Source organism: Phaseolus vulgaris, chromosome 7, assembly GCF_000499845.2.
Source record: "Phaseolus vulgaris cultivar G19833 chromosome 7, P. vulgaris v2.0, whole genome shotgun sequence".
In the NCBI taxonomy this organism is placed as follows: domain Eukaryota; kingdom Viridiplantae; phylum Streptophyta; class Magnoliopsida; order Fabales; family Fabaceae; genus Phaseolus; species Phaseolus vulgaris.
Genome location: NC_023753.2, coordinates 38,200,754 through 38,219,163, shown reverse-complemented (window position 1 = coordinate 38,219,163; position 18,410 = coordinate 38,200,754). Strand labels below are relative to the sequence as shown.

Below are 18,410 nucleotides of genomic sequence, written 5' to 3'. Positions count from 1 at the left end.
TCGAAAAGTTAGATCTACAAAATAAACTAACAGTAATAATAAACACGTGTTTTGTTGGTTTAGATTAATAAAATTTTAAACTTAAATTTGAAATATTTTCTTGTTTTTCTTTTAAAGGTAGAATGACCCGACCAATCTGATCTTTGACACGTTGGATTAATTAATAACTAATGGTAAAATTAAATTATATGGATAAATGAATAAGACACCTATGATTATATTTTCGATTTTTCATTTATTGTAAAAAATATTAGATATTAATGCAATATACTAGGATTGGGATTATAAGATAGAAATTGGGCCATAATTTGGTTTCTACGTGCCAGCCAACGAATAATACATTTATAAAAATATTATTTTCATAGCAATAATAATTTAAAATTGTTTTATGTTAAAATATCAAATAATTTTCTAAACAAAATATTTTGGATATTTTGAGAAAAATTATAATAAAAATATGTCAATTTTTTAATACTCGTGAGAGGTCGGAAAATCTCTAAATGACATTTTATAATTGAGTAGGAGTATCTTTTCCTTTTAATTCGACAAATTTAGAAAATTCCCTTAAAGCTTTTAAAGTTATATTTTTTATATTCTAAGAATTTTAATGACTTGAAATGTTTCAAACCTACATGATGTATATTATTATTATTATTATTATTATTATTATTATTATTATTATTATTATTATTATTATTATTATTATTATCTTCTCCAAGTGAGAACTTGGTCACCAAAATTTGCTGCTATATATCACTGCCAAGAATGTTTCAACATTCTTCTAAATTTGCTTACCAAGTCTAAAACCAATATACCAAGATGAAATTATGACCTTGAACTTCATCTTTGAAGCTATCCATGGGAAAAATTCACCCCAGAATGTGTGGAAACTGATATTTACCTAACTGATTTGTGGGTTAAAGTTTTGATATTCACAATGAGTTTGCATGTTATCTTGTAACTGTAATTGCACAGGCCATGTATGTAACTGGAGACTATAAGGTCGTGGTGCAAATCAGCACGTGCAGCAGAGGTGGAAAGGGTGATGATGATATTGCAGACTAAAGCTTGTGTCAAAATCAAGAGGAAGAAGATATGGGGTTTGCAAGTGGGTGATGGTGTCACACCCTTCAGTTATTTTCCTTTTCTAAATTATTAAGATTAATAGTTCATTGACTTTTCTCTCCTCAAATGTTAGGGAAGCTGCCAACAGAAAAGACACATGTCACACCAAAGAAGGTTTTCAAGAAACATTACCCTTTCCTTTTTAATGTTCTGGACACCTGGTCAATAGGGTTGTAGCCATTGAAATAGCATATAAAATCTCCTAAGGGATATTGTTACCCTGCTTGTTAAGTGTGTAGTATTTGGTTTGACATCTCAAGTCTTCTGTTGTGAAAAATTGTGAATCAGTTTAACTTGGTTTGAAACCAAGTCAAACATGTGCTAATTCTCTCAAACCATTAGTCTTCTTTGGGACAGTCTTATTTCTCTACCAACTACTGTTTGAAGGTAGTGCCATCACAGCAGACTTCAATTGAATTGTTCTTTAATCTTGATAATAATAATAAAATTCTCTAGCCAGAGTCTAGGAGTTTTGTCAATTTGCTAGGTAGTACAACTTGGTCCATTGGAACCGTTGGATATAAGTTGACTTGAAATTATAATGTACTATTTTTCAGACATTGCTCTCAAGCTCTTGATAAAGTGCTACCTCACTGTGGCTGCTCAACTTCTTTTTCCCAAAGCTATGGTTGAGAGTTTCTCTAGGTTATCTTAGACCATAGTTCTCATGCTAACTACTATTCTGTGGTATTCAATGAGAATGATAGAAATAAAGGTGTTGTGCCTGACTTTAATGAAGCAAGGGACATGTCTTTTCATTTCAACCAAATTTCTATATACAGTCATGAGAATTAAGGAGCATTGTCTTTAGCCTAGACTGAAGGGTATGCAATGCATATATTATAATCAGTTCATATTCTTTCCTTGATCAGATGACTAGTCCTGACACAGCATCTTGGTGTCTGTTGAGCAGGAGTTAGAATTCGAAAACTGATTTTACACTATTTTGACAACTTGTTCTAGAAATGTGAGAAATAAGATTGAATACAATCCCATACCCTCTCATACTCTAACCATAACTGCTAATTGGAGATATCTCATCAATTCTTTTCACTCTTTGTTCATGGAATGCCATGATGATGATATATTAAAGGATGAGAAATTGGAGTGTTTTCAAGGATTGTTTAGGACCAAGAATATGTTTGTCCACTCTCTTTTAACCCTTTAGATGACAAGCCTGTGGTGATGGTTGTGTTTCTATTTTAGTCATGCCTATCAGTTCTGGCACCCATGATGAACAATGCCCTGAACTCAACCAAATGAAATTCCCTAGCCCAATTGGTCCAAGATACATTGGTCAATGGGTTCTTGAGTCCTCTAATCTGGGAGACATCCAAAGGTGGCAAAAGCACATTATAGAGGTAAATTGTACTTCCTTCAAATTTACTTTATTGCATAGGATCAAGTACTAATAGTTTAAGATAAGTAGGGTCATATAAAATAAGCTAGATTTGTATACTGAGTTTAGCATTTGGCTTTTATATGCAACTACTTTTCTTTAACATGTCTACTCAAAATTTGTTCACAAGCAGAAGCTAATTGAACTTTATCAGATAATGTTGGTTAAGAAAAAGGTTGAGCAAGGTAATCAAAGTAAAAAAAGTTGAGTAAAAAGAAGCTTTACATCATATGCTTTATATTGGTTGACCCAACCATTTTCCTTTTTCCAATCATAAAGTATTCTATCACTGAGATTTATATTACATTAGTGCTAATTACATTATACAAGCTATAAAGTAAACAGTTTTTCTTCCATACTAGCCTCTTCAAGTTGAACACTGTAACAAACACTTACACTCACAACTTGCTACATCAGCTAAGATTATTTCTTGAATTCATTTAGGACAGATTAAACTAAGTGCTTAATTGGTGTGTTGAATTTGCTGTTGGACAAAACACTAAGATGTGGAAATGCTATACACAAAATATTTTCTGCCAAGTACAAGCTTAGAAAGATCATGAGCATTGTTCTGTGAAGTAGAAATGCAACACATTCTAATGCTATTCCTTAGATTTCTTTTCTTTTCATAGGGTTTTTGTTACTTTGAAGCTTTAGAAACTATTTTAAATAGACGCTAGCCATTTAAATGGAAACATGATACTTTTGTCTTGACTTCTGATAGAGACATAAAGGAGGATGCAAGAAGTAACTCTTTGCAGCCATTACTCATAGAAACATAGCCACACTTCTCAATGATTAATTATTGTGCTTTTTTTTTAAATGCTTCATGAATGACTTTTCATGCCTCATATGCCAGATCTAGCTCTTATAGTCCTATAGTCTTTAAATCTTACTCTCTGGCAAAATGAATTTTTTGTCTCTGAAACATTGGTCTTATCCAGCTCTTGCAAGCTTTCACTTCTTTCATAATAGCACATTTCTAAGGAGAGATTATAAATATTTATGTTTACATGTGTGCATTTTTTAGACAGGTTTTTGATGACTTTTTTTTCTCATTGTTAAAAAAAAACCTAGAAACTCAAGTTGGTATGGTAGAAATTAGCTATGCTACCATTTAGTTTATGAATAACCAAGTTTGTCACCTGTGTTTCTTCTCTTTAGAAAATCACATGAGAAATCATACTTCAACTCTTATAAAAATAATATAGACACCGTTGAATTCTCCAAGGTCAAACTTTGAACAAAGACATCTCAATCACTAACTCAATATTAAGTGTTCTTTTTCATTTAAAGGATGTTTCAACCTATACACAAAAAAGTGTTAGTATCATTTTTAACTTACAAAACAAGCAAATCCAAAAAGTATACCATAAAAAAAATACATTCCAAACCTCCTAATACAGCAGTTTCTGTAACTATACTATCTCTTTTGTATGCTGAGTTTTCATAATGTAGTTTTATTGCATTTGGTTTAGAGTATCTTACATGATAAATTGTACAATATCTAATGAGTTTTTGTGTGTATAACATACCATAAAATCTTAAGTTTCAATTTTTTGAAATTGAAAGCTTATACTTATAAAGTATTATTAAAACTGTAAACAGGTGGTCCTAAATATTAATAGTTCCTGTGTTGTCAATGGTCCTTCCAATGCATGTCATTACTTTTAGATGATGTTGACCTAAAAGAGGAGTTTAAGGTGAATCTATGTAGAAGAGAGATTTATTTTTTCTTTTAAATTTTTATTAGTTAACAAATGTCATAAATAATTATGCCACAATACCAAAATTATTCATTCTAAATTCTAAAAGAATGAAAATTAAAGATTATTTTGTAAATATATAAAATAAAAGTTGCTCATTTTCAAGAGCAAAAATAAATTCAAGACATAGTTCAATATATATTATACAATTTAGAGAAAGAATTGAAAAAAATATAAGATACTAAAATGGTGGTTGTCTTTTATTAGGGAACATTGATCAGTCCTTGTAGTGACTAACAGATGCTATGTGGAATGTATTGATTATTACAATTAAACTTGTTAAAATATTAAAATTAAAAAAAAATGATAGAAAGAGATAAGAGGTAGAGAACCAAGCAGAGCAATAGATTGTTGTGATGGTGGAAGAACAGGAAGTGAAAACGTGTGTGAACATGCAAAGACAAATGTCCAATTACTTTTAAAAATAAATAAATAACTTTTTAGCTTACTTTCTTCTTGTAAAAGAGATTTTTAGGGTAGTTTATACAAATTAATCTAGCTTGAAACTATATAGTATGATAATATGAAAAATATCAAAGTTAATTTATAATTATTTGAAAAACTTATAATGCAAACCAAGTGAAAACCATGACATATAGTAATTAGTACTTAGTTTTTTTAAGTTTTTTTTAAGCAAAGAAATATATTAGTGTTTAAAATAATGAAATTAATATTGTCTTTATAATATTAAAAACTTTAAATTTAAACAAAAAAGTTTTGAAAATTATGAAAGTTGTTCCAAAGTCATCGCACTCATGCACGTATCTAATATATGTCATTTTTTCTTTCTTACACGGATATGACATTAATATTGTTTCCAAAACATTAGAAAAGTTAAACATAAACTAAAAGTCTTGAAAACTAGAAAGGTTGTTCTAAGGTCATCATACTCACATACGTGTCTAATATATGTCATTTTTTTTCTTACACGAATATAACATAAATATTGTTTTCAAAACATTAGAAAAGTAAAAAATAAACTAAAAGTCTTGAAAATTATGAAGGTTGTTTCAAGGTCATTACACTCACACACGTGTCTAATATATGTCATTTTCTTTCTTACACGAATATGACATTAATATTGTTTTCAAAACATTAGAAAAGTCAAACATAAACTAGTCTCGAAAATTATGAAAGTAGTTCCAAAGTCATCACACGTGTCTAATATATATCATTTTTTTTCTTACCCGAATATAAAATAAATATTGTTTCCGAAACATTAAAAAAATCAAACATAAATTAAAAGTTTTAAAAATTATAAAGGTTATTCTAAGTTCACCACACTCAAACACATATTTAATATATGTCATTCTTTTTCTTACACGAAATATGACATGCATTAGGTATTAGGGTAGAAGTATTTCTTGAAATTTAACCTCTTAGAAAACATTAGCAATCACTATTAAAATTTAAAATAACAGAGATTAAATAATTCAATACAATCTAGTAACATTTAAAAATATTATAAAAAATCTCTATTGAAAGTGTAAGTAATTAGTGGTAATACTATAACAACTATAATTTTATTAATTTTGTATTACAATTGATTTCTTAAAATTCCAATTTTTTTTAAAATATTGTAAAAATATTTTTTTCAAAATGGTAGTATTTGAATTATTCACTTTTACAATCATATTAATTAATTTTAATATAAAAATTATTCACTTTTATAACAGTTTAATAGTTTTTGTTTGTTGAATATTTTAATTCATCGTTATAATAATTTAATGTAATATATACACATATATTTAAAATTTAAATATTATTTTGAATATAGATTTATAAATTTCATTATATTTATAGTAATAATTTAATTATATTTTCAATATTATATATTCATAACTATTTAGTTAAATAAAATCCAATTAAAAATGAACATTGATAAATGTAAAACATATAATAAAAATTATTATCATTAAATTAATATAAAATACTCTAAACACTTAATACAATCACATATTTTTTCTAATAGGAGTGGTATTTTATACATTTAAGAAGTTGAACTGGAATTATGAACAACTGGTATGAGTGAGTTCTAATTTTTCTATGTGTAGTTGTATATTTTAATAATAAAAAAATAAATATTAATGCTATTAACTCATGTAATTTTTATTATTGTTAAATAGTTTTTAAATTGATATTTAATTAGCCATCAAGGTTTTAATTTCCAATATTTAGTTTCTAAATTTGGTAGAAAAACATTGTTTAATAATTAGATACAAATTTAGAATATTTAACAGTAATAATAATTATATTGATTTTTAAAAATTAATTTTTATTTCATAATTTTTATATTATATTTAAAAAAATTTTGTTATTTCATAATTATTATGAATTGTATATCTTACATCAGACAAGACAAAGAATGATACTATTCTTGTAATAACATTAAATTCTCTGAATAATATTAAATATGTTATATCAAGATGTCATTAATGCACATACTGGCACACTTCAAATTCATCTTACCAATGTTTCCACCACAAAAACAAAAGAATTAATTAATAAGTAATGGATATTTCTAATATGTTTTAACACATTTTAATAATTATTAAAAGTTATTTTCAAGATATGAATATATAAATTACATTTAAAGAACATTAATTTTATTTTTTTAAATTTTTTCATTTTTAATTTATCATCATTTTATTATATTATTTTTAATATCATTATAAACTTTTTCTATAAATAACTTATATCAAAAAAATTATTTTAATCACTATTATAAGAAACATTGTATAACAATATATACTATTATCAGGTTATGGTGGACAGTGACATAAAGGAATTAATTTTCATTTTTTTTATTAAAGACAAACCTGATATTTTTTTTACTATGTATAGTTTAAAAGTTTGAAATGAACTATTAAGTATTAAATTTTTAAAATAATATCAGTTTAATGTTTATACACTAATAATTTAAATAATGCTTATACTATCATTTAATAATTATAGAAAATGATAAATATGTTTTTAAAAAAATATTTCATAAATTTTTTAAACATGGCAATATATTTTACATGGTCGTATAAAAAAATATTATCAATAAGTATATATTATTTTTTTAAAATAAAATGATTTTAAGAAATAAAAGAAAAATATATTTTCATTAAGATCAATTTTATAATTTTTTTGTTAACTTATTAAAAATCATGATGAATTACATATGATAAGAAGAGATGGTTAAAATAGAAAAAAAAATCATAAAAATAAAAGTAATGCTTTTTAAATATAAATCAATATTTTGACATAATAAATATGTAAAACTAATTTGATAAATAAATTATTTTTCAAATCATAGGTAAATAATGTGACATCTATATTTTTACCCATATTTGATAATATATTATGCATGCAATATCTAATTAACATATACTATTTTCTCATATTGCATCTTAAAATATATTCCTCTTGTTAGAAATTTCAATATATAGACAAAATTTAAAAAAAAAACATAAAAAATAAAAGCATCTCATCCTTTGGTTGATTATTGATGAGCTCTATTGCCTACACCTCCATCTGTGTAAATTAACATAATCATCACAGAAAACAAACACAAAACAAAACACATGGTAAACTAACTATTTTTAAAACTTCAAATATAAAACTTTAAATATCAACATAAACCATCAATATTCACACATTTTCACAATTTCATCAAGTTTCTATCACATTCATCATTCACATTACTTCTGTCAAATTTATACTGACTCAGACACTTGACTCTACTTCTGGAAGACTCGTGTATTGAAATTAGCATCAAAGACTTGCATATGTCATATTACTCACTATGAATCCACACATTCAAGCGCATAATTATCTAAATGTCTCATAATCTCACATGACAGGATAAATGCATTTAATTTGATCTGATCAGTTTAGTTCTTTTAGACCTCAGACTCGGTCAAATAAACCTCTTTCGACTCTCACTAACCGAATAACTTCATCTATTTGATTCCATTATACTAGTAGAGTCAGGATTATCTCATTCACAAGACACTTACAAATCAATACACCTTAATAATAATCTCAACACAATATTTTCTTTCCTGAAAATACTGTCTTATCACACTTTCACTCCATTACATACATCATTTAATATCAAACAACCAATTCTCATCAAACATCACATATTAAGTAATTCAACAACTATACCATAGCTTTAATTACAACAATGATACATACTTAATATACTTGTCATCCATGTCATGTAACATACAAGAAAAAAAAAAAAGCCATAAACTGCACACAAAGTCATGGTTCCTGAAAAAAGACGATTAAATAACAATCTACAATGCACTGAAAAACAAAGTGAACAAATTACAAAACCACAAGTCTCCCTTGCATTTACAACAAAACAAAAATAGTTTTTGAATAAGATGGAAAGATGCAAGCTTGATCGATGTTGAACTAAGTTAAACTTTTCAATATATATTAACTCAATCCAATAATATAACTCAAATTATTCCGATATTATGAAATAAATACATGAACAAAAATTTAAAGTGGTATAATGTGATCAAATGACCATAAAATCCACTTAACTGCCACAAGGTTCACTACCCACCAAATAAAACATGATTCTTCCTCAAACTTATATGTAAAGAAAATTCACAACTCTAAGCAAAATTCTTATGCAGCTTTCTTGGGCACAAGATCTGCCTGTAAATGATGTCATAAATGTAAAAGTTCATAAGGAAGCAAAATGTAAACATATTATCACAAGTATTACATAAAGTGGTTCAAGTTCAATCATTTCAGTCAATATATTACTTTACTTTTAAAAAATACAATCCTGTAAGCAAAAATTGGAGTTGGTGACCACATCACCCCACATCCAAATCTTCTAACCTAGAGTTATATTGAAAAGAATAAGAGCTTTAGCAAATGCTTACTAAAAGCTTAAATACTAATAATTTTATAGTTTTTAAAATAATATATAATTTAATCAAAACAGTAACTAATTATTTTTTGTCTCTACAATTATTTTTTATTTAATGATTTTCTTGAAGTGTCAAAATAATTGGATATATTAATGTTTTTTTTATATAATACACAATAAAAAAAAATCATTAAATATAAACTGATTTTAGAAACCAAAATAATTAGTTAATGTTTGACTAAATTAGAGACTATTTTATGAATTAAAAAAATTATTGATATATAAAGTAATTTATATTATTAATAAAAATTTATAAAATATTTTATAAATTAGTCTTTAAAAAGACTAATTTAGAATATAGAATAGTATATAGTTAAAATTTTGGTAATTAATTTAAATATGAATTTATAAATTATTTTAAAAATTACTTTCAATATCAATAAATTTTTAATTTCTAAAATAATATCTAATTTAATTATTATTAATTATTTTTTATCTTTAAATTTGATTATTATTTAATATTTTATTGTAGTTTGCTTTTAAGTTGAATTCATTTATTATTAATTGAGATTAAAGACACCCATCTAATTTAATTTATTTGATGATCAGTTACATATTTTGCAACTTGACTTTATCTGTTACCAATTAAGATAACTGAAGTAACTTAATTAAGCATGTTTTATTTATTTATATATATATATATATATATATATATTACATTATAATCAAAATGTGTTAGTTTTGATAAAAAAAATGTTTTATTGCAACTTAACTGAACTATATATTTATTGTAGTTAACAAATATTGCCAAGTTGAGAAAAAAAAAAAAATTTAAATCTACAGTTAAAAATCTTGTAATCACACTCTATTCATTAAAAAGTTAGGTGAGTTAACTAAATTTATTAAAATAAATATAATAAAAATAAGTTGATTCAACCGACCACTTATTTGCTAAACTTTACAAACGTTGTTGAATTAAATAAAAATGTTTAAAATTCCTAACAAAATTAGCTATAGTTGAAAAAAATTTCAACTTGTTTAAATTAAGTGAACCAATTTCCTTTTGACCCATCCTAAAAAAGTTATTTTTTAGTCCAATCCCAGTCAAAAGTTTATAGAAAAATAAATTATGAATTAAGTGAGTTTGAACCTAATTAAAGGTGAATTAAATGAAATTTTGATTTGATTAAAATATTTAGTTTAGAGTGGAATATAAGTTAAAATTGTGGTGAGTGTAATAATTAAAAATAATGAATTCCTCTTAGAAGATGGAAAAGAGCATGGCTACTACAAAACATATGGGTCCTTATTAAGTAGAGTCCTCATTGTGGGGCCCACAGACCCCCTTCTTAAAAGTATCAACAAAATGCAGTCACAGGCTCCTTCTTACTCTCTCATATTCTCTTATCAATTTTCTTTCTCTCTCTTCCCAATCCTCCCTCCTCCACCCTGGCATCTGCATCCGTACATGTCTCTTTCCTCTTCTCTCTCTTCTTCCACCGGCCACCGTCCCAGCATGTAACCCTCCACACGTGTCCTCCCCTGCCACACGTGCCACCCTTCACCCATACAACACCCTCCTTTCCTTGGTGCAACAAATAAAAAGCAAGTGAGGAACCCAGGGACAAAGAAAGCATATATAGAGAGAGAAAGTGTGTGTAGGGTGGGGGCGTTGTTGAGGTGAGAGTTTCATAGATAAACTCACGTAAAACCATGTCTTTTTTTCTTCTTGGTTGTTGATGCCATGAAGTAGTAGTAGATAGGTGTGTGTGGTGGTGAACCTTTCAACAGTTTTTTCTTCTTCTCTCTCCTTTTGTTTTGTGTTGAATCCTTGTTTTCCCCGAAATCTTGACTAAGATCTCTTCTGGGGTGTGTAGGATTCTGCAAGTGTGTGTTTGAAGAGGTGAATCTGGTGAGACAGCACAGCTCCAACCAATCTTCTTTGCACCTATGAGGATCCGTAAGAGGCAAGTGCCTTTCCCTCTATTGCCGGTCACTCACTCAGATCCCAACCTGATCAACCGGTCACCGCTGGTGGTGCAACTCAAAGATGCCACCACTACCTCACTCCACCCTTCTTGCACTTTTGGTTCGGCTGCTGCACCCTCACCCCTCTTGGATCCCTCCCAGCCGTCTGATCATCAGCCTCTCCCACCGATCGGAAAACCCACCAACGGCTCTGATGAGTCTCCTAAGACACAGAACTTGAGGCAGCAGCGCAGGAAGCAAGGAGACTCTTTGGTTAGTGGAAACACTATTTCACATCGACCCTTTTAATTTTTGGTCGACTTTTGGGGTGGGTTTGTGAATTAGTGCACTTTTGCTTCATCCTTTGACAAGGGGTTGGTGTAATTAAATTAAAATTATCATTTTTTGTGTAGCTGTTTTTAATTTTTATTTTACACTCACAAAGGGGCTTGGCACATTAAGGGTAGCCATTAACCATGAACCAATAACAACCTTTTCTTGTGGATCCCATGTGTGTTTATTTTTTGGTGTGTGTGATTTTGCAGATGGAAGATGAGAGAAGGGAAGAACAAGGAGGGGGACATAAGGGTAATGATACCAGGTAAGAATTATGAATCCAAGCTAGCTAGACATGAATTAAAATAGATAAAGACATGATATTATTTCCTCTTTCTCCTTCATCAAATCTCCTAGTAAAAAAGGTGAAAACATGGAGACCCATAACTCGGTTTTAACCAGCATGGAATTTTTTTTTCTATAATTTTTTTTTATGCACAATAGAAAAAGAAAATACTGTAAGTGGAAATACTGTTGAAAGTGTTTTAAATAAGAGGCTTGTGCAGCCACCATACCCCTCTTATGAAATGCAATCGTTTTTTTTTTCTCCAAATTGGTTAAACTACCGTTTGCCCTTGAGCTGCACAATCGACTTCAACCAAATGCTGGTCCCCAACTGCATCACATCTCTCACTATTTCAACAACATTACATTCTTTTTTTTTTCATATCCTTTCCCTTTTCACAATAAATTTTGTGTGAAGTGTATTATTCATGCCATATTTTGGTCTCACTGGATCTTCTTTTGTTTGTAGGAGAGGAAGAATCTCATGGACTGAGACTGTTTCACCCCCAAGTCCTCCTAAACAAGGTAACAAAAGATGAACAAAGATGCACAAAGAGTTTGATTTGAACAATGCATGCTTTTACCACTCCCTAGTCTTAACTTTGGTTGGAGAGTATATAGATATATATAGTCATGCAACTTTGATTTTTTTTTCTTACACCAGTTCTGCACCCACTTAAAACTTTATTCTCTTTAATACATATCACATGCATTCCTTCATACACCTACATAACATTCTTCATTTATTGTCATTTCTCTTTCCTTATCATTTCATATCACCTTCTATTCTAAGTGTCTAGTGATACATTGGTGTCTATGCATAACCTTCCATTGCTTTATCTCTCATCCTTGACCCTGGAATGTGTCAAAAGATAACTTCTCCGTTTTCATACATGTAGATGGGAGATGGAGCGAGGGAGACAAAGCTTTCCCACCCAAGAAACGAAGAGGGACCTTCGAGAGTGCAACAGAGGATAACAGCGATGAGGAGGAGGAAGATTATGAGGAGGAGAAGAATTCCAAGATGAAGATGAAGAGAATGAAGACAAAGATGAACAGGAAGTGTTCGAGGCGAGGTGAAGGAGGAGAAGAGGAAGAGGAAGAGGAGGAGTACGAAGAAGAGGTAACAAGAGAAACAAAAGCTGAAGTGCACATTGGTAAGAAGAGGGTAAGGGGTGGTGCACTAATGGAAGGTTCAAGGTGCAGTCGTGTGAATGGAAGAGGATGGAGGTGTTGTCAGCAAACCTTGGTGGGTTACTCTCTCTGCGAGCATCACTTGGGGAAGGGAAGGTTGAGAAGCATGACCAGTGTGAGAAACAAGTCCGTTGGCACAACTAGTGGTGCACCAAAGAGCAACATGCCAAAATCTGAGCATTCATCAGAGAAGCAAAACAGTTTCACTGAAGACCCTTTGGAAAAAGATGCTGAACACATTGATGAGAAGAAGCCAGTGATTGTCACAAAGAGGAGGATGAAGCTTGGAATGGTGAAAGCTCGATCCATAAGCAGCTTGCTGGGACAAACAAACACTGAAATTGTTGTCATAGCCGAGGATAGTGATAACAAGTAATTCGGAAACTAAGTGCAGAAACTGCATTATTTCATGTAAAACTTGTGCTTGATAAATACTTTTAATAATGGAGCTTGTTGTCTTATATCTACATGGGTGCAACTTCTTCCTATCAAACTAGCATGGTGCTATTTGATTCCTTATTTTCATGTGTTTTATATGCTATCGTTTACTTCATATAAGCCTAATTTATCTGTGATGCTATTTTTTTTCTGCCTCACTTTTCTGAACGTGAAATTATTATTAAACTATGTTGGACTCCGATGTTGCAGTTGAATGCAATTATATTTTATACACCCACTTGATTAAATTATCCAATGGGGTATATAGTTCTACTGGTGGATCCTTGATCATGGTCAACGGGGTTTCTTTGACCAACCAAACCTCTTGAATCCATCACGTGATGTTCTTAACAAGATTGGTTGAAAATAAAAAATTCATTAACATTTGTGTGATTAATTGAATCGTTCCTTCTCAAGTAGTCCATGCACACTTGGTCTCAACAACTGTGTACACTTTCATTAATATAACACACAATTTACATATATTTATTGATGATAGTTGAACAAAGTAGTTGTAGTTTTTGGCTGTTGGATTTTGCATTAATTTTCAAAATGTTATTCAAAGACAAGTTTTGTAATTGTTTTCTATTTCAATCTTTCTTGCCCCATATGACAATTTTCTCCATAAGAATTAAAAAAATGAAATTTATATATAAACTATTTACAGAATTTTTTTCTTATAATTTATCTAATTTGAATTTATGGAAAAAATAATTTCATTTTTATATATATTTCTTTTCTAGAATTTGTTCAAAAATACATGCAACTCATGCATTTATTCTTAGATATTAGCTGTAATCTATAATTAAATATGGTTAACTTGTACCATTAATAAAGAATCTATAAAAAAAAAAGTAAAGAATTTATAAACTAATTAATAACATATATGATTCATAAAGGGTCTGATCAAGATATTTTATAATTACTTTTGCATTTTTTTTTCATAAGACAATAGAAATTAGAAAATTTTAGATCAAACAATCGAAAACAAAATTCAAAATAGTGCATGATTTTACAATTAATCTAGCAAGGTTTTGTTCATGTAACTTATATTGTAATATTTTGTGTTGGAGAGAAACACTTTATTTCAAGAGTTTCAGTTTTTGATGATGTTGCATCAACTTTTTGTTCTTTTTCTTTCCACAAAATGACATTAATTCGACACAAAATTAATTTTTTACAAGAAGATATTCCTCTTTAACCAACGTGTTTTGAAATTTTTGCAACTGTGTTGTCATATTATAACTTTAGAGAAGCAAAAAATAATTGTTATAGTCAACGATAAAGAAATAGAAAGCCATCGTACGTAACATAATAATATCATTTAAATAATTTCTCTCATGGAACTTTTCAATTCTTTATCATTTTATGCTAAGCCCACACTGTCAAAGAAAAAAAACTAGTTTAATTTTTGTTTAAGTTGGAATAAACTTGATATATAATTTCACTACTTCATTATTAAAATACAATCATCTCAATTTTTTTTTCATCTTTTCCACACATAAGCATATTAAGAATGTGTCATAAAATTATAGTGAACAACTCTTAATAATGTGATTCTTTTGTTCAGCACATTATCTAGTAGTGGAAGTCAATTAGTAAAAAGTATGATGTAGACCCTGTTGAAGCATTGATTAAATAAACTAAAGAAAGTTTAACTCTATATAGTTTTGTTAAGAAAAAACTAGTAGTATGTCACTGTAATTTCTAGAAAATTAAAGAAAAGTTGAGAACGTGATCACTTGAAATGGGTCAAATTCTGAATAATTAAGGTAGACCCCTACAGGGTGCACTTTAGCAGTGGTTCATAGTACATTGTATATAAATTTTTCTTTGTCGTACAAAGACTGTAGAATTTCAGCAAATCTGGCTAGATCAATAAAGCTTTTGTTTGGTCAATGTTTGCACAAGAGGGGAAGAACTATGGAGTTCAATTAATATAACATTCACTCTAAGATTCCTTTTCTATTTTGTACTACAAAATTTAAGACCAATACATATTAGATACCCACATAATGTTCTAATCTTAATTCAACACACTAAACTCAACTAAGCTTTAAATTTAAATTTCATTATTTGATTTTGTTTTTTTTTTCTATTTTTAGATCTTTCGACTAAATATTAAAATATTTCATAGTATGTAAGTGAATACAAACGTCATCTTACAAATTTATATTTTTTAATATGGTATCAAAATCATTTCAAATTTATTCTATCAAGAATTTATTAACCTTATCAAACTACTCAATAAACCACCTATATATGTTTTTTCTCTTGTAAAAGTTCATGCACCTATATATGTTTTTTCTCTTGTAAAAGTTCATGCATTCCTTTGTGAAAACTATGGTGGTTCCATCTCTTTCAAATGGTTGTCTTGGAGTAAGTGGAACCTTTCAAGGATATGGAAGGCCATGAAGTTGATGGGACTTTTATTTTGGTAACAGCTCATGAAAACTTCATTATCATTATTGTTTTTTTTTTTTTTTTTTCTGCAGTTAGTTAGTATGTATAGGTACTCATGTATTTCGTAGTAATAAGAGAAGAACAAAATTCAAAGATCCACCATATATATAGGTATAATATGTCAAGAGATTAGTATAGAGATGTTATATATGTATTCACCCAACCTTTGGTAGGTTTGCTTGGTATGCTTTTCTTTATATAACCTTCTCTCTCTCTTTTTGTTGATTAGTATATAGTCATGCAACTTCTATGATTATACCATAGTAAATATTTGTATGTATATTTTCTTAAAAAAAATGTTACTTTTATAATTCTACAGTAAAAAATATCACTTTGTAATATTTCATGTTTTAGTAAAAGATTATTATTTTTTTCTACTTTTTAGCAGTTATAGTCTTGGAACAATTTAATGTTGGATTGTGAACATAATTCATCTTCTTATTATTTAAAGTTTTGTACTGTTATTGTATACATATATAATTTTTTTTAATAATATTTTTGGAAATATTATGTTAAACAAATAAAATATATGATTGAGTTGTTGAGTTTTATTTTTTATAACAAAAGTAAATTATTTGCTGTAATGTAAAAACATAGTAAGATGACATATGATTAGGTACATCTTTTCATCTTATGTTTTGTGTGGATGGATTGAGCTGTGTTGGGTAATGTGTTTTTGAGGTGGGGTGAAAATATATGCATTGAAACTAATAACGTGTTTAAATAGGAAATTTTGAGAGATTAGTTTATTTTTATACCAAAGTTAAATGCTTTATAAACATTTATTATGTTTATGAAAAAATAAGGTTGCATGGATAAAAAAAAATTAAAATTTTATAAAAATAATTTGATTATGTAAAGTAAAATTTTTTAAATTTAATTAAAAAATAAAAATTTATAATTTTCATATTTTTATATTTATTTGCCTTCTGTTGATATTATTTCTTAAATTCAATTTTGAGTGTGGCAATATGAAAATGTTATTAGGATAATTATACTTGATGTTAATTATTATTTTTATTAAAATTGACATGATATTAAAATAAAATTATTAAATAATAATTAATTTTAAAGATATAAAATAATTAATTTCTATATTATTAAGTTAAATATGATTTTTTAAACTAAAAAAATAATGATATCTAAAATAATTTTTATCATCAATAAAATTTATAAAGTATTTTTAACTTAATTTAAAATTTAAATAATAAGTTACTAAATTTTAGTAATTAATTTTAAACAAATTTATAAACTAGTTTATAAATTTTTATTAATAATAAAAATTACTTATATATTAATAATTTTTTAGTTTATAAAATTATATCTAATTTAATGAATATAGTAATTAATTATTATTTTTTTAAAATTAATTAAAATTTAATATTTTGTTATAATGAGAGTTATTTTTTATTTAAATTATTATAATTAATTTTACTATTCTAATAATTTTTTTTGTTAAGTTTTTTTTATCGACAATAAAAAATAAATTAATATGAACCACTTATGGTTCAACCCTTATACATATTCATAACACAATATTTCCACAAAACCCCTTTCAGCCTATCTAAACCTTAAAGTAAAAAACACCCTAATCAAAGAGATAAACTTTGCATAATCTCACTTAATAGACAATATACAAGTCATAAGATCAATATACCACTCAGTATAAGTAAAACAAGCAGAACCTCATTTAGATGTTATCCAAGACCAAATATTTAATTGAGCCAACGTAAACATTTCTGTTTAGTATTAGCTAAAAATTTATTGTTGGTTGTGATTTGTTTTTAATGAACATTACTTTTTTTATCATCAACATCAATCAATGCTATTATTTATTAATAATTTGTGAACATTTTTTCTAATATTGCGTAGAAAGATTTTCAACAAACATTAACTAGAATTTTTTGTAAAGAACAACTAAGGAATTTTCAGCTGAGATCAATTAAAAAATTGGTAGATAAAATTCTAACCAGCAATTTCATAAAAAAATATCAATATATCAATCTAAATAATTTTACGATATCAATTAAAAACAATATTAGCCAACATCAATAAAAAAATCGTTAATATCAGTAAAAAAATATCAATGTTAATAAGAAGTATCGATTGACTAAAAATGAATTTATATTAATATGTTGGAATTATTAATAATATTTAATATTTAAATATTTTTTTATTTGATAATAGTTAAAACACTTTACTCAACCAAATATGGTAATTGTTTTGATTTATGAGAGTGAGGCTTTAAATGTGAGAGAGATTGTTGGGATGGAGACTACCACCATTCCCATCAACTCCAACCACTTGCTTCGGTAACCTTCATTCTTAAAATATTAAATAGTTTTCTTCAAATATAAATAATTATTAAAAGTCTGTAATTATAAAAATATTAAGATTTGATTTAATACATTTATCACATATTCGTAGTCTAGACAAACTCTTATGAGATAACTTAACCATTAAATAAATAAATAATCTTCGAAGTTCTTTTACTTTACGTGACATGATAATGAAGAATTTTCATATTGAATAAATAGAAAAGAAAGGTAAACTA

General features: G+C 27.5%; 1 protein-coding gene across 2 annotated transcripts; it reads left to right on the top strand.

The window, feature by feature from the left end:
- The first annotated feature begins 10,560 nt into the window (after positions 1 to 10,560).
- Positions 10,561 to 13,422, top strand: LOC137830651 (uncharacterized). Of its 2 annotated transcripts, none has more exons than XM_068638110.1 (5): positions 10,561 to 10,935; positions 11,050 to 11,413; positions 11,686 to 11,741; positions 12,231 to 12,286; positions 12,661 to 13,422. In XM_068638110.1, the coding sequence occupies exons 2-5, from the start codon at positions 11,123 to 11,125 to the stop codon at positions 13,329 to 13,331; spliced, it is 1,074 nt and encodes a 357-aa protein (XP_068494211.1). In that variant the 5' UTR covers positions 10,561 to 10,935; positions 11,050 to 11,122; the 3' UTR covers positions 13,332 to 13,422. The 2 variants fall into 2 exon arrangements, with proteins under 2 accessions (XP_068494211.1, XP_068494212.1); XM_068638111.1 differs by having other exon boundaries at positions 10,567 to 10,852.
- Positions 13,423 to 18,410: the final 4,988 nt, after the last annotated feature.

Excerpts from the sequence above, each read along its gene's own strand:
- LOC137830651 (XM_068638110.1), top strand. The coding sequence starts at position 11,123 with ATGAGGATCCGTAAGAGGCAAGTGCCTTTCCCTCTATTGCCGGTCACT. Across the intron at positions 11,414-11,685 it reads GGAAGCAAGGAGACTCTTTG|ATGGAAGATGAGAGAAGGGA; the intron begins GTTAGTGGAAAC and ends GTGATTTTGCAG. Across the intron at positions 11,742-12,230 it reads CATAAGGGTAATGATACCAG|GAGAGGAAGAATCTCATGGA; the intron begins GTAAGAATTATG and ends TTTTGTTTGTAG.